The sequence below is a fragment of the Coturnix japonica genome, chromosome 1 (assembly GCF_054131305.1).
Source record: "Coturnix japonica strain WE chromosome 1, WE-NBRP24, whole genome shotgun sequence".
Taxonomy (NCBI): Eukaryota; Metazoa; Chordata; class Aves; order Galliformes; family Phasianidae; genus Coturnix; species Coturnix japonica.
The window spans coordinates 37,897,470-37,918,934 of record NC_140663.1 but is presented as its reverse complement, the minus strand read 5'-3'; the positions used below and the strand labels follow the sequence as shown (position 1 = coordinate 37,918,934).

Sequence of the window (21,465 nt, the reverse complement as noted above, 5' to 3'; positions counted from 1 at the left end):
ATTTGGACATTACCTGTTGACAGACTTCTTCAGCACTCATTGCTGAAGCTCTAAGTATACTTGTTCAACTTGATTATTGTCTGTATCTCTCAGATCCACTTTGCTGTCAGTATCCTATTTTAACATATCTAGTCTTCTAACAAAAAATAGCAAAAAATTGCTATTGACTTTCCTGCACTTTCCTAGAGTTCTAGTACTTCAAGGTCTTGGTAGATAACCAAACAGATTTGTTTACTCATGAAGGCCATTGCAGGTATCAGACAAAGATCTAAGTTATTTTTGGAAGTGCAAGTTTGTCACTGCATGCATGTGGATGGTGCATCTGGACACACAGACTGTCCATTAGATTCAAGTGCACAGTAAAGCAAAAAGGTGAATTTCAATTTAGTCAGCTTTAGCCATTAAACATTTACGCATCTATTAATCTCAGTACTCTTTGTAGTTAATGTATATTTTAGATGTATACACTTCCAGAGGGCAATTCATTCAGACATTTATTTTAGTATAGGAATAATCACCCCTTTGGAGGTGCCTATCTTATGTCACTGATTACAGAGGAAGGCCAGAAAATTGTCTTTGACTACATATCTACTTTACATAGCTAAAGTGAGCTGAGCTCCACCCCAATCATTTTCAAAGGGAAGGTTTCCATGGAGCATGCACAGACCTCGTAGTATATATATATAATCGTCTTTTTAAACATTCATTTTAGTAATTAAAAAGGGAATAGTGAATAGAGAGGTGAATTACAGATGTGTAATATATTATTAAGGGTGAACCATCCTAATAGCACGGATGCTATTCCTTACTCCTGCTGCAAAATTCCTACATGATTCCGGGCAAGTCACATTAACCGCAGCTTAAAAAAGTGGTTACTCACTGCACGTTCCTCATTTTATAACTCCATACCCTGTAATATGTTTTGAACAAGGGCTGAGCAGGAGAAGCTTAGAGTTATCCTGCTTTAGACATCTATAGATATCAGATCAGTTAATTAGAATAGGAGCTAAAATGAATGAACAGTTTGGCTTAACTCTGAGTTTTGGACCCTTCTCTTCCTAGGAGAGAATGAGAAGATAAATTAATTAATGCATCAATTTATGAAGCAGGTGAATATCTAGTGACAGAAGGCATAGTAAAAAAAATTAAGTTTAAGCCATCTTTTGCAAATGGTAGTACCATACATAGGACAGAAGACATAGAATAGACAGATACTGAACAATAGTAAGTAATAAAGGTTAGATTTATGACAAATGCTTTGATACATAGATCTCATTGTAGTCACCTAAGACTAGCATTTAATCTTCTGATGTCCATTAAATTATTATTATTAAAACCCACAGTAGTAACATTTTGATTGGCAGCATTTTCCAGCCACCTGTACTATCATCATGTCTCACACCAGTCTGGAAAACTCTCTAGTTATGTAACTCCCTCAGACTCTTCCACAATTAAGAAAAAAAGAGCCTTTCATCTCTTTGAGCTATGAATTCATATCCATCAATACTGTCCAGAGCACACAAGGTGCAGCCAGGCTCCCCAGTGACCAGAACAGATCTGTGAAATACCTGCACTAGCAGCCTCAATATTTATTTGTTAGGGAAATTGTGTCAACTTTTCTAAACTGAAGTTCTCTCAGTATTTCCATTTGACACTGTTCCTTTTTGTCTCAGTTTGCACAAATTACTTACAGTAACTCAAAGACAAAGATTTGTGTTGAAAGGAGAAAGGGATCAGGCTCTTGATGGTCATTCTAATTAATACTATAATGTGTTATGCAATGAACATCTAATAGTACTAACAGTAAATATTTCAGCCCCTCCCTTTTCTTTATGCTTCTGCCTATTTTGTCAGTTTTTCCTGATCTTGCAGTGTCAACAAATCCTGTTAAAAGTTAAACTTTTCCATGGCCCTTTTTATGGAAGTGTAGGTGCCCAAGAGGAGATCATGAATTTCAGCAGCAGGGAAAGCATGTGAAAGTGTCTGCAAAGTCTCAGTGCTTTCTACAATTGGCAGAACAGGACTACTGTCAATTGTATGCATTCAGAGAGATGGGGGACAATGTAAGGGAGAGAAGGCACCTTGTTGTGTGTATGCTGAATTGAATTTGTCGTGGTTGAACTAAGTAGCATGGAAAACTTCAACAGTGCTTCCAAAAGTTTGAGTATATATGGAGCATGTTTCTTCTCATGAAAGTGTTTGTGCATGGCAGGCCCATATTTAGTATATAAATGCATATATGATAGTTTGTGCTGTATGTGATCATGTAGTTAATATCTATAGCTAAAAAAATATAGTCATACAACTTATTACTGAATTGACCTGTATCAACTGCAGCTAATGATCTATAAAATATATTGTCTATCCCATCCTGTAGTTATAAATAATATCTACAGAAAGACATTTCTGCAGATTGTTTAAATGTGCATTAACATATTACAAAATTTGGTGCCTACAAGAGTTCTTTCCACAGAACCATAGAATTACCCAGGTTGGAAAAGACCTTGAAGATCATCAAGTCCAACCACAGCCTAACCTAACCATAGTACCATAACTCTAACAACCCTCTGCTAAATCATATCCTTGAGCACCACATACAAATGGCTCTTAAACACATCCAGGGACGGCAACTCAACCATCTCCCTGGGGAGCCTATTCCAGTGCTTAACTACCCTTTCTGTAAAAAAAGTGTTTCCTAGCGTCCAACCTAAACTTACCTTGGCAGAACTTGAAGCCATTTCCCCTCGTCTTGTCACTTGTCACCACTGAGAAGAGACTTGTCCCACTCTCATTGTAAGCACCTTTCACATACTGGTCAGAAGTGGCAAATAGAATGTGAACATGCCATGTAAGAATTCCATTCATATATATATTTATTTCTCCAAACATCACAGAGTTGTTTTCATGGCAGAAGGAAGTATGCCTTCAGTTAGCTATCTCTTTTGTATCCATTCAGCTTCTGCCATGTACAGTCAGAATTAAACTTGTTGTCCTCTTTAAGGTATAAAGTCATTGCTCATATGTTGAAAAAATCTGAAGCTACAAAGATGTTTGGATATGTGAAATAAAAAAGCATCAGATTAATTTGAATGTTGACTCAGTTTGATTTTCCATGAGTTGAAGACAACATATACTTTGTGGTGTCTTTTTGGTGTCATATACTTCTTGGGATAATGACTATTTTGCCACAGAAGCATCTTGCAAAACTAGCCCCATAATGTCTTGGATCTGCCTTAGTCTTTGGCCACAGATACTTCTGTATGTGACATTTCTTCAGCTGCATGAACTTTTTGAATGTTTGTGTTTTGTTTTTTTTTGTTTGTTTGTTTTTTATTTATTTTTAAAGTGTTCGGTCACTTTCAGGTGGGTTATCTCAGACAGTTTAACAAGGTCCTTATCTTTATGACCTAATTCATATTAAGTCATGTGATTTAGAGTGAAGTGGACCCATCTGGATACCAGAGAATATTTATGTAAGAATTCATAAATTAGTTATTCTAAAATTTAACTAAGGAAAGGAAAAATTGAACTTATGACAAAAGTTTTTAAAACAGTTTAGGAAAAAAGAGTTTTTCTTGTACTCATCATTTCAGTTTCCTGAGGTTCTGGGAGAAACTTCAGGCTTAAATTATGACCAGTCAAATATTTTAGGATTCACATAGCTTTTTTTTATCTGAATCATGGGACATTCTTCCACTAGAGTCAACTTCCTTCATCTACTCACAGCTAAAATGGTTTGTGTGCTGTCAGACACTACTCTTTGGTATTCTTCACCTACACTTTATTCTTTACATTAGAGCAGACAATTTCCTCTTGATCTTTATGATCTAGCATTGACCTTGCTTCCAGACAGCAGTTCCTCCCTCTTTGCCTTTCCCATCTCTTGCTCAACTGTCTAGAACTAGTTTTGCAAGCCCCTTTGCCATCTTTTGCATATCCATCACTAGGGCAGCTACTAAGGTTAACAATTTATTTGTTCAGTAGCTTCTTCAGAGAGGATGAAGAGCTTTTTCAGAGACCCTATCAGCCCATTCCTGGCTGACTACATATTAAAGCATTCATTCGAAGTAATCTTCGAAAATTACTTGATAGTATAAGCTGCAAAATCTTCCAGATTGTTAACAGGAACTAAAATGCTACAGATTTCTTTTCAAATATTCAAGTCCACTCTTCTTTTTAGTATAATCATGTATCTAATACTGAATTTAGCTCTAATATTAAGAGTCCATTTTGTCAGCTCATCTTTTTACCCCTTATCCATTCAAATACTGTAAGTAATGGAACACATATGTAATCAAATTAACTTTCAAAAAATTCAAGAAATAAATTTGAAAAAAATAAAACACAAACTGATTATAAATGAGTTACTGATAGAATCCCTTTTGAAGCAAAATTTCAGCATTCTTTAATGAAATCAAGCCAAATGGAGAAAATCATACAGTATAATTTCAAAATAGTTTAAAGACTGTAAAATGTGTTGCAATTAATACAAAGGAAAATTGAACGCCATTCTTACTCCTGACAAACTGTAAATATACATGTATACATATGATAGATAGATAGATAGATGAATCAAAATATACATGACGGCTGCTCAAAAAGTAATTCCTCCTATTTTATTGTGTTGTCCACAATGTCAGAGGCAAATGGTGGTGGTATGACAGCAGAGGTTGAACTTTTCCACCAATATTCCATTACATTTTGTTGCTGTGCAACAGATGGTAGCACAGGGGCAGTTTGACAAAATGGCATCTGACATGAAGGTGCATATGAAGCAAAGGTGTGTAATTAAATTCCTCCATGCAGAAAAGAACTGCACTCACTGACATTCACTGACTCTTGCTGGATGTTTCTTGAGACTAAATAGTGCATGTGAGCACAACGAGGCATTGGGTGACACATTTCATCAGTGATGACAGTGACATGAAAGACAAGCCATGTTTTGGATTGCCGGGCACAGCTGTCACTCCACAAAATAAAGAGTATCTTGATCAGCTCATCCATGTGAATTGATGGAGTATGACCAGGGAACAGTGTAAACAGCTGAATATCAGCTTAAATGCATCATAAATGATGGTGGAGGGATTGGAATATGACAAAGTTGCACCAGGTGAGTTATGTGAATGCTCACACAAAAACAAAAAGAACATCATGTGCTGACTTGTCAGGACCTATTGAACCAATACAAGGCTGAAGGTGACAGTTTCCTGAATTGCATTATTACCAGTGATGAGACATGGTGCCACCACTATGAGCCAGAATCAAAACAGAAGTCCATGGAGTGGCAACATATGAATTCCCCATTAAAGAAAAATTTCAAGATGCAGCTCTTGGTGAGTAAAAGGATGTGCACTGTCTTTTGGGGTAGGAAACTTCTGGATCTGGGATAGGAAATTTCTGGTTTTCCTGGAACCTAAAAAAAACTTTCAATTCTGACCACTGCATCACAACTCTGACGAAACTGAAGGCTCAAGCTTAGAGGTTCAGGCCTGAAAAGAAGACAACCTTCCCCATGAAGCATGAGAATGCCAGGCCCCATATCAGTTTGAAGATCACAGAGCTCATCACCAGTCTTGGCTAGACTGTTCTACTATAACATCTGTATTGATGCCTTCTGACTTCCACCTGTTGGGGCCAATGAGAAATGGACTGAGTAGGTAACATTATCCAACCACTATAGCAGCTTTTGACTCTGTTGGTATAGCCTTTTACAAGTGAAGCATGCAGACTCTTGTACATCACTGGTGAAAATGGTGATGAAAATGTTGAAAAATGGTATTTTCTAGTTGAGAATTTGCTCTATCAAATAGTGTTATTGTGTTCTTTGTATCCCTTCCAGTTTCCATGGAAATAAATAGGAAGCATTACTTTCAGAGCAAGCTATGTGTAGATGTACATACATAAACTGTTTTGAAAGATTATTTGTTGTTGCAAAGTTAAGAAAGCAAAAATAGAAAATCCCAGATTTCTGGCTGCTGATATAATTGGACATCAGATTTTTTTTTTCTGGGGGGTGGTGGTGGGGAAATGGAAAAATAATTTAAAAAAAATTGTTCCTATAATTTTATAATACACAATAGTTTATATTTTAAATAACCAAGCACGATGTTTGATAAGATGCTTGAGGAGATCCAAAGGCTTGCTTTTGCAGAAGAGGCATTCCTAAAGCCCACATACCATGCTACTTGACATTCTCAGAAATCTTTGCATTGACACCCATTATCACTTGACACCATATGACTTAATTCAAGTATCAGTTCTCAAATATATATACACACACACATATATATATATATCATAGATAGCCATCAGATTACCTACCACTTCACGAAATTCTAAGTCTTGTAGTTGCTAACCTAAAAAACTGAACTTTGCAGTAAAAATAGTATTTAGAATCATCACTTGTCTAAAATGGTAGAAAGCAATTTTGTGTATTTTAGGGATGGACTTAGGATGTGTAATAAACAAACAAACAAACAAATAAATAAAAGAATACTGATTCATATGATGTCCCTTTGCAAAATCATGAGTACAATGTCTGAAATTCACCAGCAGCTACAGCAGTCGTTAGCCTTAAAGAAAAGGCAGTAAGGAACAGAAGAGTTTCTTTGCTGAGTCTCTGCTCATCTTGAGGAATTGGTGAAAATAAACCAAGTCCATCTGGACTTTGTTTTCTTGTACTGTGAATTAGGCTAGCACATGTTCCCACATGGTGCCACGGAGAGCAGAACTGTTTGAGCTGTACTCCATATGTAAGGGTTGGTAAGATGGTAACGATTATAGTCTCCTTTAGCCCAGGGATTATCAGAAAGGTGGCATGAAATCTTATCATTTACTTGTCTGCTTCTTGTTACTCTATTCAGCTTACTTTATTATCACTGGTCTGTGTATAGTGCACTTTGTTCATGTTCTGGCAGTCCAAGCCCAGCCTCAGAATGCATTGTTTATTTCTTCACTGAGAAAGATGTCAACAAACCCCAAGGGGGGATATAGTACACATTAGCTTTTCAATGAGAGCTGAGCACCATTTCATAGAACAACAATAACAAAAGTAGTGCCTACAGCTTCTGGAATTCCCCTCATTTCTTTTAATATCAAAAGCTCATAAACAGCCAAGGTGATTCTAAAAGACAGTTTCAATAAATTCTCATGGGAGAAGTTAGATAACCTACATTTCTTCTGCAATAGCAGCTCTTAACTTTGTCATTCTGAAGCTTTTGTTTTAAATTAACTATATGTTTTTTCTTGTTCTTCTATAAAGGGATGAAATTTTAGACATATTCTGCAAATTTTTAATAGGAGTCTCTTAAAGCTTCTATAGTATAACCAGAGCTTCAGTATACACAAACATGTAAACATGATATATACAGAGAGTCATTTTGGCAATATAGCAAAATTTTCATGGTATCTAAAAAAAAACACAGGCATCTTCACTTATCACGTAGGAAGAACTACCCACTGCTCAAAATCAAAATGCAACATTTACTTTATTGGTGTTCCTAAAGTTTGCATGTTGTTTACTAATACTGAGGAATCTGAAAATGCCTGACTTCCTGTTCCCACCATCATGGGGCAACAGAGGTTTCCACCGGGTATGTCAGTGTTTGTTTTGGCTCTGGAGCTCCTCATGGATCTGCCATTCCTTTATGACAGCTGTTTCCTCAATAGCAGTTGCAATAGACACATTAAAGCAAGTTTTCTCAGTAAAACAAATTGTTAGTACTATTGTGGCTCATCTTGGAAAATATTTTGGTATACTTCACTGTATCAGACCATCACAAATACGGACCCAATACGATAAGCACATTACCTGCCATGGCAATTTGTGTACACGGCAAGTTACTCACTGAAATTCCAAACATTTTTTGAATAATATCCACTTACCAGTCTTATGACTTTGAATATACAATGCAGAAAGGATGATTTGTCTGACAGGAAGTAAAATTTGAAGCATAGTTTATAGGAATGTGTACCCTCAGGGAGAGAAATGCTTTCAGAAGTAAGACTGCAGAAAGACAGTGGCAGATGAAGTCTTCATCTGAACAGAGACTGCAGCCAGTGCACTGGACTGTAGCTTAAGTCACTGCAATGTAGATGTAGTAGGGGGCAGAGCTAATAAGCAAAAGGAAGAATACAGAGTTTTGGGTTAATTCTGCTGAAAATCTGCCCTTGGCATTTGCATTTCCATTATCTGTTCGAGTTACTGAAGTTACTATATCATTATTAAACCTTTTCTTCTCCCACAATATCATCTGCTGTAACTTTTGGAAGGTGGATAATTCTCCCTTATTTTATTTATTATAATTTTTTTAATTAATGTAACATTCTGAATTAGTGTAATGCCTTTTCTGTAGCATAAATACTGCTACCCATCCACTTATCTGATGACATATTTATTATTTTCCGTCCTTGTTGGTCCTTTTTGTGGCATGCTTTTATTTCTTTTGTATCGGCTTTAGGTAGTAAGAGTTTCTGTGTTTTTTTCTCTTTTTTTTTATTTTTCTCTGAGATTGGTCCCCATTTAGGTACGTGTGTCCCAAGCAGTGCAGTTATTAGAAGGAGGGACACAGTTTCTCATGAGATTTTCACCAAAGTTTGAGGCTTAAAGTCATCAAGAATTCTCCTGTGAATGACTTACTTAGAATAAGACAATTAAGTTGAAGAATTTAACTGAAAACTGTCATACAGCACTAATATAGTGTAAAATGTTTGGATGAGCAGAAATTTCTGCTGTAGATCATTGATGAATTATAATGTGTATAATTTTGTACAGAAGCAAAATGAGTTGATGACATTCCTCTGAAGAAGGGAGTAAGGATATAGTTATAGTTTTAATTGCAAAAATGATGATTTTGATAGAACATAATTCTAAGCAGCTGTTGCTAATTAAAATATTTCATAAACGCTTCCTGGCTCTGGAAATCTTACTGAGGTAAAAATTTACACATTTAAAAAGGAATTGCAAAATGCACATGAATTGGTAGTGAGAGAAGTGTGTATTACAAAGCTGGTTTAAATAGCCTTTATTTAAATCATTTTCTTATTTCAGATATTTGAAATATTATGATTAGAGCATCCAAACTATCATGTATATGCATATGCTTGAAAAAAGTCACATGAATATCTAGATACCTAATTTCCTCTTTTGTTTTTAATAAATGCCTACACACATTTCCATAAAGGAGGAAGCTGTATCATAAAACAACATTTAATAGATACAGAAACAGATGGCAAAGAGAAATTTAAGTTATCTATTTTGAAATAATTACTTTGCTTTCACAAGTTCTGTCGTGTTCTTTCCAAGCATTCCTGTAGTATCAGGATTACACTATTATTATCATTGTTAAAGTGCTCCTTGCCAAAATACTTTTTAGCTAGATACTGCCATTGCTTTAGTGTCATGCAAAAGAGAAGAAGGAGCAAGATTCTGGCACCTCATATAAGAAGTTTTTATCCCCTACATAATATGGATATAGCTGTGCAACATTAAATTACTATTTCTGAAATAAATGTTTTTTTTAGGAATAGGTAAAAGGAAACTGCAATGTTGTGAGTTAACAAGCTGTCTTGAATCCCTAAGGCTTTGGAGTAATTCCAGCTTCCCTGGGTGGTGAGAGAGGAGATACTTCCTCATTGCTGCCCTTAGGAAACTCAGAAGCATGTAACAATCTACTTAAGACAGGAGCAGTACTGAGTGTAGGGTTTGGCCTTTATTTCTTTCTGAATATCTCTTCAGAAGGGGATAGAAAGTTGAACAGAAAGGTGGGCTAAATTTGGATGGTCTGAATAAATGTTGCATGAACATTCAGTATGATCCATTTGTTTCCCAAAGGTTGAAATACTGACCTCAGTTTCCATAAGGGCTGTCTATTCTCAGCTGACTCAGTATTTAAACTCACTTTGTTAAAAATCCTTTTGAATCAAATTAAGTTGATCCAGCAAAAGAATAAATATGTTGTTTTTTGTGTCAGCTATGTCCACCTGCAGATTTTTATTCCATGTAAGTGATTTCAGCAACTGAGAGGATCCACCCAGTAGTATTTTTGAAAATGACCATAATCAATTTTTACTAAAAAAAAACACCTTTTGTCAAGGAGACTTGTCATATTGGTTTAAAATTAAGAAAGCATTAAGTAGTAGCTATTAAGGGGCTCACAAAAATGTATTGGCTTTGAAATTTCTAGGCATTACTTAGATATTTTTAAGTTAAATTAGTTTAGTTTCTTGGAACAAATAGATAATAAATAGAAATATTCTGAAAGGAATTCCATTTTATTCTGATGTGAAAGTAGGCAAATAATTTATTGTAGTGAAGGAAGAGAATAATTTTATCTGTTGGTTATTTTTTCTCAATAAAAAAAGTAACAAACAAACAAAAACAATTTTGATGTCAATTATGTTTTAGAAACACTGTATTAAGCTTTTATCAATATAATGAGTAACCAATCTAGACCCACCATAAAGTTTATTGAAATTATTAAGGAAAAACATATATGTAGTCATAAGGGTGTAATTCTAAAAATAGGAAATTCCTTATTTGATTGTCTTGACTGCTTGTTGAGCTATATATTCCATATTTAGTAAGGGAGTTAATATTTTCAAGATGGCAACAAATTACATTTTGGATATATGTGGTTCTTCTTTGCCAGTCATCTCTTCAGTGAATATCAAAAGTGCTTAAGTTATTGAATATTTTGACTCTGTGCAACATAAGTATGTGTTTTTGTTTTGTCTATATGCTGCTGGAATTCTGCCCCTAGGCCTGAATTTTAAATTAATGAAGTGTATATCAGACATGCAACAATCAGCTTCTGCAGACATAATAAAGATTTTGTGTGAGGTCTGTAATATGATTAATATATTTTTTGCATAGTAATGAGGAGGAGCAAAAACTAGAAGGCATAAAACTAAAAATCAAAACAAACAAACACTTACAGAGATATACTTTTGACAATTCATAAGTTTAAATTCTCACCTGTTTCTGAGCAATAAATGACTCTATTGGGGGAAAAAAAAAAAAAAAGTATAAAAAGAAAAAAGTACAAAAAAAAAAAGTACAAAAAAAAAAAAAAAGCATATTGCCACTGTAATAAAGGCCTTTAAATTATGGATAGTTAGACAGTACATTTCAATGATCAGTTCAAAGACATAGATTTCAAACACTTTAAAAACTGTTTACAGGAACACCAGTAAACTTTTTTAAAAAACGAAGAAGTTGCCTAGCTAGTTTTAAAGAAGCTGTTACTGAAACTTTCTTCAAGAAAGCCAAACATTTTAACTTGGTAAACATCTTAGCTGCTACAGACTCAATAATTAATGAGTTATTAAAAAATGACAGTTCCTTTGCTTTATTTACAAAACTGCAGGATGCAAAGATCAGTAAATATGAGAAGCTTTCTTCGTTATTTAAATGACCTTCTAAAAGTAGATCTCATTGCTGAATATTGTTATTTTTAATATTAAATTTCTGGGGAAAAAAAAAATAATAATCATTTTACATTCTTGTTACATTTCTCTTGAACAGTGAACCAGAATGTAATTGGATTACTCTCGCATGTATTTTGCTACCTGAAAATGAGGTATTTAAGTGAAGGTGGTCATATAGATCTCTTGTAGTTAATGAAAGAGAGAAACTTTCATTTGAAGTTTCATACCAAAGATCATTGATGGTTTTGAATCTGGAGGTCTTACCTTCCTTCGTGACAAGGAGGAACTTTGATAGCAAATTTATACAGACTTAACTTCTGGATATCTAAGTGAGATGAAATCCGCTTCTTAATGTATGCAGAATCTGCTCTTCATTTTCTATAGAGAAAGCACTACTTAATAGATGATTTGAGATGATTTGTAGTATTAGCACCTTCTTGCATCCTAAAAACAACTCTTTCCAACTCTTTCATAACTGTTACTCTGTGACACACAAGCTAAAGTTTCATTTTGGAAGTCTGGTGGGGTGGGGGGTAAATTGGGTTAAGTAGATTAAAGAATTACAGAATTAATTTTACTTAAAAGGACCACAGTATGCCACATTGGTTTATTACTTTAAGTGGAGGATAACAAAGAACACCTCTGATTTTTTAAAAATATATTAGAATTCCATAGTACTGTAAGAGTATAAATAACATATTAGGTCATTTTAGTTTAAAAAACATAATTAAAAATATAGTAACGCTGCTGAATAAAAATGAGGGTAAGATATGTTGTGACAAACACGGAAAAAATAATGACAGAATTTGCACTTTACAGACTTATTTTGATCCTACAATTAAAATAGTGTTGAGATTTTTTTCTTCTCTCATTTTCTTCAAAAGGTGAAAGTATAATTACAAATGTATATTATATGTGTTACACGCATGCATATAGTAGTATATATCTGTATGTATAAGCTTCTTGAATTCTCTGTGTACCGCCAGTATGTGGATACATTTTCCATTCCTGTAGTGCTACTATTAGTTATAGACTTAAGTATTTTAAATATGTAAATATGTATAGTTGCCTATGAACAAGTAAAGGAAAATCCTTCCCAAGAAAGCTCAGTGTTGAGTCTGGCTGGACAAGTGCACTGTAACTGAAAAAAATATTGGGGATGGAGAGAGAAGTATGAGCAGTTCGAAAATTATTGAAAACCACAATCTAAATGCTGTATGTATTTGCTGTATCTGATGCATGGACTCAGATGTGAATGATCCAAATCATTTATTACAAGTTCTCACATCTCTTACATACCTTCACAAGTTTTCTTTTTGTAGCTTTCCCATTCACCCCTATGTGTCAACAGAACATTCCACAAACATCGTTCAATTGTTCATGCAGGCACTTATCCAATCAGAGCCATGAGCTGTTCTTTCTCCTTCTAGAGGCGTCCTTGGTACTCATGTATTTTTTATCATTATTTGGGTAAATTTTGCAGAGATCTTATAGAATTGCTTTTCAAGAAATGATATCTTTTCATCAGAAGCATGCTGAACTCCTGCTGAAGTCAGCAACAAGTCCATATCAAAAATGTGTAAAACATGCATACTTATCAGTACACAAATGCAATGAGGTTATCTATGGGTTTTTAATTTTTTTTCTGAAGTTTTACTAAGGTCACAGAAAATTTCTTTATAGACGAACTTGAAAGGAGCCAGGAAGAAAAGAGAAAGTAAACTTCTGTGTAACTCAAATAATCCTTTACACACTAAAAATCCCAGGAAGACAATATATCAATAAATGAAAAACAAGCATGAGGAAAAAAAAAAAAAAGAGTTTCCGTGTGCGAACAGATTGCGTTAAGACTCAGAAGAATGGCAAAAGACCAATATGACGTTCATACTCTAAAATGTATTTATTTATTATGAAAAGCAACAGAAAAAGCATGTTCTGAACTTACTGCCTCAATGTTCCAGACTAATATTTCTGAATTTTTTAACACCTATTGCATCTTTTATTTTTCTGTCCATACTTTTCAAGCTGAAATTCAGTGACTGGTAGTATGCTTTTATTTTTAGGTCAATTACTTGTCTGTTAGTAGGGAACATTTTTTGAGACACTATTTTTTATAATTCATTTTGCTATTTTCTATGTCTGCCATAAGTCCTTTCATGTTTTCTTAAATAGTCTAGGATAAATGCATTTTTATTCTGAATACTGGTTTTAAAAAATGATCACAGTAAAATCCTGGAGTAAGACGGAACTATTGAAAAGAGAAAATGAAGTCATCCTTCAGAGCTATCTAACAAAACACAAATTTTACAGAAGAATATTCTAAGACTTGAAGCAGCATGGTTTGAGAGTTCTGCTGTACAATGATACTAATAAAATCACTGTGGTAGGTTTTTTTACTATTCACTTGCAGTCTCCTGTCTCCTGAGGGTTATTGCCTTCTGGTCAGAGTAGCACCTAGAGTTGAGTCAATCATAGTTCAATTTAATGGACTGTAGTTTTTCTTCTGTGTTGTACATTATTTAAGAAAAATGAAATAAGTTACAAGCTTTAATAATTATAGGTTATAACCTATTATCCTAATTAACTTAAGTGGAACTCCATTCCTAGTAAATCTCAACAAAGAAAAAATAACTAGAAATGTGGTGTGAATAAGTAGTTATAGACATAAAAAAAAAAAAAAAAAAAAAAAAGTGTGGTATTGAGCCTTTAGAATACCACAGACATTGTCATTATCACTGTCATGTTTCCTTGTCAGGGTGGATTAAACCACATTTATTCAACAGAACTGGAAGTGATACCAGAAATTCTAAAGAAATGTGCATTTCCTCAGTGAATTTGTTATTTTTATCATTTTAGGCAAGAGGCCTAATCACCAGGTCCAAACAAGCAGCAAGTCATGCATCTGTAGGCTAGAAAATAGGAAGATACTGTACATCAGTTACTCCTTTCCTTTTAGCCATATTTTCTCCATTGACTTTGTGTCAGTGAACATAGCCCATGGTGGTATAGAGCTACTCAGACCGCGACAAATTTAAAAGTTAGCTCTAAAGCAGGCATGTCCAACCCATGACCATGGTCTGCATGAAGCCTTTGACATATAGTAACATGGTCCCACAAGATTATAAACTTTTGACTTTGGGTGATTTTTAGTGATATTTTGAATGAGCTAGTTATACATAACTCAAGCACAGACTATGTAGGCAACAGTAGAACTCTGTGAAGGGAAGGGTACGGTGCAGGGCTAACTGCTCTTCATGTGCCTATCACACATACTCAGTTGAATTGAAACCCGTGTGCATTATACATGTTTTAGTCTACCAGCATGTGTCTACATGTGAAGACACACATTTCTTGTTATTGAGTAGACAGATAAGTTTTCTTATTATTATATTTGGGCTGTTGTTATTTCAGGAAGAAATATGCACAATACTTGTGAAGTGCTGACAAATTTCTAATTTTTGAGGTCTCAAAATGCTCACAAAAAACTTTTTTTTTTTTTTTTTTTTTTTTTTCAGTTGATGTGATACATTAATGGTAAATTTTGAAATCAAATATATAGAGTTGAAATCAGACATTCAACTTGAAGAAAACTTTAGTCTCTATACTAGACCTGTCATACCAGAGAAGAATATTCCTTGCTTCTCAATTGCAATTAATGTCATCGCTTTTTGATAATGTACATACTTAATAACAGCTATTTTCAAGGCTGAAGCATCAGAAAAGTAAAAGTTCATCAAAAACCTCTGATGAGCACCTTGAGAACCCACGAAGAACTGCAACCACTTCCTCTGAACCAGATATTAATGCAGTATCTTAAAAATAAATAATATAAAAAGTCTAATAGCCCACTGGTTTTGTTTTTGTTGCCCTCTTTTTTGTTTCAATTAAAAATATATAAAATAAAGAAATTTTGTTACTTATATACACTAACTATATCACCAAGTCTTGCCTGTCCTTCTATGATGGTACAACTGCATCAGTGGACAAGGGAAAAACCATTGATGTAATCTATCTGGATGTTAGTAAGGTCTTTGACATCCTTCTTTCCAAATTGGAAATACATGTATGCGATTGGTGGACCGTTCAATGGATGATTAACTGGTTGTAAGATCATACCCAAGGAGTAGTAGTCAATGGCAAATCCAGTGACAAGTGGTGTCCCTCAGGAGGGACTGGAATTGATCTTTTCTTCATCAGTGACAACAGTGGGATCAAGTGTGCCCTCAGCAAGTTTATGAATGACACCAGGGTGTAGAGTGCAGTCAACATGCCTGAGCTATAGATCTGTCCTTACAGTCAAACTCTCTTAAAGTAGTGTTCTATTATCTTTTTCTCATTTTCAAACCTGTTTTGCTGTATATTTAGAAGGAAGATTATTCCCATTAGAGGCCTGGATGATAATAAAAGATTTCAGAAGTTTGTGTAATGTTTATGTGATTAGAACTGATACACAGATCTGAAAGTTATGTTACCTTAGGATAGCTTAGAAATTTTCTTGCTTACTATTAGCAATCACTTGTTAAGTCCACAAAAAGAATATGTCAAGTTTCTGAGGGAATTAACATTTAGCTGGACTAGTAGTAATGTTAAAGCAGTTGTTGAAATTGCTGTGTTTTTCTGTTACTAATTGCGAAAGCATATTTTTCATCTCATGTAAGGAAGTATACTGCACTGTACAAGAATGCAGGAATTTTTCCATGTATTGGTTGTATCAGAATTCTGATGATGATTCATAAAGTCTCTGCCATTTAAATATAATTTAAATTTGTTCTCTTTCTTCCCCCCCACCTCTAGATCTCCCAGCAAAGACATGGCTTCAAATGAACGAGAGATTGTGGTGTGGGTTTGCCAGGAAGAGAAGATTGTATGCGGCCTGACAAAGCGTACAACATGCGCAGAAGTGATTCAAGCTCTGCTTGAGGAACATCAAGCAACATTTGGGGAGAAAAAAGTCCTCTTTGGAAAACCTAGTGATTACTGTATTGTAGAAAAATGGAGAGGGTCTGAGCGAGTCCTTCCTCCTTTGACAAAGATTCTGAGACTTTGGAAAGCTTGGGGAGAAGAGCAGCCCAATTTGCACTTTGTGTTGGTAAAGTCTGATGCTTTCCTTTCATTTCCATTGTGGAAAACAGCTGAAGCTAAGGTAGTACAGAATATAGAAAAGCAGTGGGAGCTCAGTCCAGCAAATTACATGAAGATGTTGCCAATTGACAAGCAAAAGAAAATTGTTAGGAAGACCTTCCGGAAACTTGCCAAACTTAAACAGGACAGTGTTCAACAAGACAGAGATAACATGGAGACACTGATTCATTTAATCATATCTCAAGATCACACTATTCATCAGCAAGTCCTTAGAATGAAGGAACTAGATATGGAAATCGAAAAATGTGAAGCAAAATTCCACTTAGACCGCGTTGCCAATGATGGAGAAAATTATGTGCAGGACTCCTATTTAATGATCAATCCAAGTGAGGCTGAGCAGCAAGGGAGTAGGTCAGATGATCAAAAAGAGATGAATGAATATTTCAGCAAAAGTGAGGGAATTTTGCAGGTTGAAGAGAGACTAAAACATCACAAACAATTAATAGAGAAGCTGTGTGCTGAAATAGAAAAAGAGGTACATGGTATATGCTCAGAAAAAAACAGCGATGTTGTTCATACAGAGGGAGCTACTAATGCTCAATTGGAAAATTCAGATTTGGACAATGTAAAGTATGAGCTGGAAAAAAGTATGAAAGATGGTCTGAGAATCAATTCATACCTGAGCTGCATTCAGAAAGAACTTACCTACAGAGACTCACTGCTTCAAAAGAAGGAAAAAGAATATGAACTTCTTACAGAAGAATTTAATTTACTACACGTTAAAGACAACATTGAAGTAAGGCTTCCATCAAATGAGGAGCTGCCTAAGGGCAGTGGCATCTCCAGTAACAGCATTGCAGTTCCTGATTTTGTTCATAGAGTGACCAACTTGGACATAAATGATACTGACTCTGACACTGGAATCAGCTCTACACACAGTCAGGACTCTGAAATAACTTCTGGGGATGTGGTATTGTTATCAACATAGTTGAAAACAGTCATGCATTTATGAGAAGTCATTTTTGGAGGACACTGATAAGAATAGATGAGCCTTGTTTTCTTGGAAGTTCATCCCTTTAATATGTAAAAAATGTAGCGCATCTCGAGAAAAGTAAAGTGTCTATGTGCTTAAAAGTGCACTTGTTTTTTAAAGCTCAGGCATTCTCATGCATTCATACTAATACATGAAAGGAAGGCTGTAGGCTTTGCTAAATCCAGACTGAAAGTTAAGTCGTCGTAATATTGATACTCAGTGAACAGGGGTTTTCTTACTTGTTTGGACTAAAAGCCTGTAGATTTAACATCGATTAATCTTTGAGTCCACCTCTACATCTCTCTTAACTTTTTTGGAAAGTGAATTAGAGATTAGATGGAGATCTTGTTTTTCTGCTCTGTTACAATGGCTTTATTCAACTGGAGTTTTCTTGGCATGAAGCTGCTGTAAAGGAATATATAATCAAGCATATAGACTCTTAAAAATTAATATTTATGATACTATAAAAGAAACAAAAAAGCAATTTGTTTGTGTGACATATAATTCAGTTTTGAGTTAATAGGATGATAATTTCAGAAACACTCAAGTCCTACTTTTAAAATGAACATACTCACTTAGATTGTTAATTTCCATTTTCTTTCAGCAGTGTCCAACTGCTGGCAAAAATCTTGAAACTCCCACTCTTCTGCTCTTACTCTGCAGTTGCCGTGGTGATGCCATGTGGATACAATTTCTGCCAGTGGGCATGTCAGAACTGCCCGCCTCTTGCTTCTGTGAGTTGATAAATCCCAAATTCACACCTAGCCCCAGGGACATTTTCAGGAAGGTTTTCTCCTGCTTATCTCAACAATAGGATGTAGTGACTATCTAGTGAGTTGGGCCTCCTGAAATCATGGCTATGAAATCAAACATAACGCAAGAGACAGGCAGGGTCCAGACATTTTTACTTTATGTTCCCAACGGTCTGGTAGTTAAGCTTCTCAGATAGCAGACAGATTGTCAGATTCTGTCTGATACTGTTTGGAGCAGGGATACAGACATGTATTTGCTAATTCCTTGATTTAAGGACTTGAGGATGCAGCTAAAGTGGGTCTACTTTAGATATCTAATTAAATATTGGGTCACAAAGGGAACAGAAAAGAATAGGAAACAGGAGATTTTTATAACTATGTGTTTAAGTTAAATGATTTCACTTAGGATGTAGTTATTAAGCTGAAATCCTTCTCCAATGAATGCTGCAAATTCAAAATTGGGTGTATAAGTCTTAGTTACTGAACAAGGTTTCTAACTGAGCTAGAGACTGCTGACTGAGGGAACACTGAATAATTTCTGGTTTGCACACTGAGGGTTGCTGTGTTTATATTTTGCAGATCAATTTGATAATGCTTTTGAAAATGGAATGTAAATCTGATTAAATGAAATGAATGGAGAAGTAGTTACTAGATGAAGTTTAACAGAGTTCAAACACAGACTGCCAAAAAAAAAAAAAAAAAAAAAAGGAAGTGAAAGGGCAAAACCTAGATAGTATAAAGGTAAGATACTTCCAGATGCACTGCTTTCTTTTCCTGTATTTTTCTTCGTAAATGTTTGTCAGCCAACTGTGTTCTGGAGTGACAGAAATATCAGGACTGCTGATTAGCATGTATTTCATTCAGGAAGAGAGAGAGAGAAAGCAAAAAAAAAAAAAAAACAAAAAAAAACCAAAAAAAAAAAAAAACCAAAAAAAACCCCAACCTTTCCTAAAAAACTAAACTTTTTATCCTTTATCCTTTTCTTTTTTCTTTTTTTTTTATTTTTTATTTTTTTTTATTTTTTAAAGATTTTTGAGTCTTAGATATTATAGAATTTCTATTCTAAGAATATATGGTAGTTACCTTAATATATTTTGTCTTGTTTTTATTATACAGTTTTATTTGAATAATTCAATAATAATATGTCATATTTAGGCTCATCAGATCTTGATGGAAACTCAAATATGCATCAGATATCTTTGTAATAACTTATTAACGCAACTCAGAATCTTTTGAACTCTGTGATATCACTCTGACAAGTAGAAAACACAGGGTTTTGACTGCTGAGAGTAGGTTAATGTATTCTCTGAGTTCTTGTGAATGTAACTATTAGTTATTTCTACTGAGTTTTTTATAAATACTTAGGGGGTAAAAGTTCAAGCAAAAAAATACACATAACTATGCAGGCCAGTACAATACCTTTGTGGGAAGTAATTTCCACTCATACTCTACAAGATTAATTTTACTTACAGGAATTTGTACTGATTTTCATGTCATCTTCATTCACAGTGTGTGCCTGATTGTATATCCCCTGCAACTTGTAGATCTTGAGTATTACTATGTTCTAAGAAGAAACTAGGAAAAAAAATAGGTTGAGAGAGTATTTCTTAATAAAATAAATTAACACAATTCATGGTGTTTTGAATCTTATACTTCGATATAAAAACTTGTCTATTTGTGAAATTAGAAAACTGTACAAGATGATGAAGTGTGCATGTTTTACTGTTTATCTGCTTTACACTTTTCGTATACTTGATCAACCTGTTTTTACATGCCAAAGTAATATTTGTGTTCCATTATCTTCACTCATTTGCATCAGCTGTCCACAATTTTTTTATTCCCCAAAGAAGTGCAAAACAAACATTTGGCTTTGTTTCCCGCCATTCTCTCAAGCTAATTCCCTTTTTATCCACCCAGAGAGAGAAAATGTGAAATGTCAAAGCAAAATGAATGGAAATTCATTTTGTTACACTCACATGTACTGAAATGTTATTTCTTCAGAGTGAAAGAAATACTGAAGTAAATAGGTGTCAGACTCACCCTGATTGTTTTATGGTTTGGATAGGTTTGTTCCCAGTACGAATCTAGGCAAAGATCTTCAGTGACTGTCATCTGGGTTAACTGTACTGACAAGAATGGACTCTGCTAATACAAAAAGCATTGGCTCCTACATACCTACATAAAACCACATATCTTTGTAAGAAATACCTCTATAACAATTTCCATGTAATACAGTAAATAACCAAACTTCATGTTTCTGCATGACTTACTTTGTACTTTTACAAATTTGATGAAAGCAGATGAGTCAGATTAATTACCTGCTTCACTCCCTTAATGATGACTCTTTAATTCACAATACAAATACAAAACATATTTATCATTTTATTGTACATACATTTACAGCATTTTCCATCAATTTCTATACTTAAACATTGCTGTGATAGGAGAAAATATGGTGGATTTTGTTTGTTGGTTGGTTTTCTTTTGTTTTGTTTTGCTTTCCCTGGGAAAACTGAGTAATCCCTGAGTACCTGTGTCACTTCAAACTAATAGATTATATCTTTACCTTCAGACTGTGCATTCAAGGATTGTTTTCCTGCCTGATATGCTCCATACATACACACAGATTGCTGACAAAGGACCTTCTATTATATGATAATGACAGATTGAAGCACTTGTCTGTGAATTTAAACTTGCAGCTTTAGTCTGATAAGATTAATAGGCTTTTCATTTCCTTACGTGCCCAGAATCATCATTTGTTATTTTTGCATATTTCCAACTGTATAAAGACATAAACAGATATAATGTAACAAATCATTATTGCAAAATCATATCATTCTGATTGCCTAATTATGTTCATTGCTTTGGACAGACAAAAATCTAGATTCATGAACCTAATTCAGCAAAATATTCATATACGTAGCTTAAAGCAAATAGTAACTTGAATTATTTTACGTGTGATTGATCTTTATTATATTTTCTTGAATAATATATAAGTATTCCTTGTTTGATAAATACTTTCATTAATAGTGCAAGTGGAATGTACATAAGAAAGAACTTCTAAACCTCCCTTAGATCATCTCTTCTGGTTATGCAAGTTCAGTAAGCTTGAACATAAATTATTCTTTTCTACTTACAGTTGTAAGTTCATCGTTATTATATGCATCATGT

The 21,465-nt window shown here is 34.5% G+C and overlaps 1 protein-coding gene across 2 annotated transcripts in view; it reads left to right on the top strand.

The window, feature by feature from the left end:
* The window catches only part of RASSF9 (Ras association domain family member 9), a 28,462-nt gene extending 8,539 nt beyond the window's left edge, over positions 1-19,923 (top strand). Inside the window, exon 2 of one of the 2 annotated variants that reach the window (XM_015857547.3) lies at positions 16,222-19,923. In XM_015857547.3, the coding sequence (XP_015713033.2) occupies positions 16,222-17,497 (1,276 nt within the window). In that variant the 3' untranslated portion in view covers positions 17,498-19,923. The remainder of the gene's footprint in view (positions 1-16,221) is intronic. The other variant, XM_015857555.3, reaches the window with a different exon arrangement.
* The last annotated feature ends 1,542 nt before the right edge of the window (positions 19,924-21,465 follow it).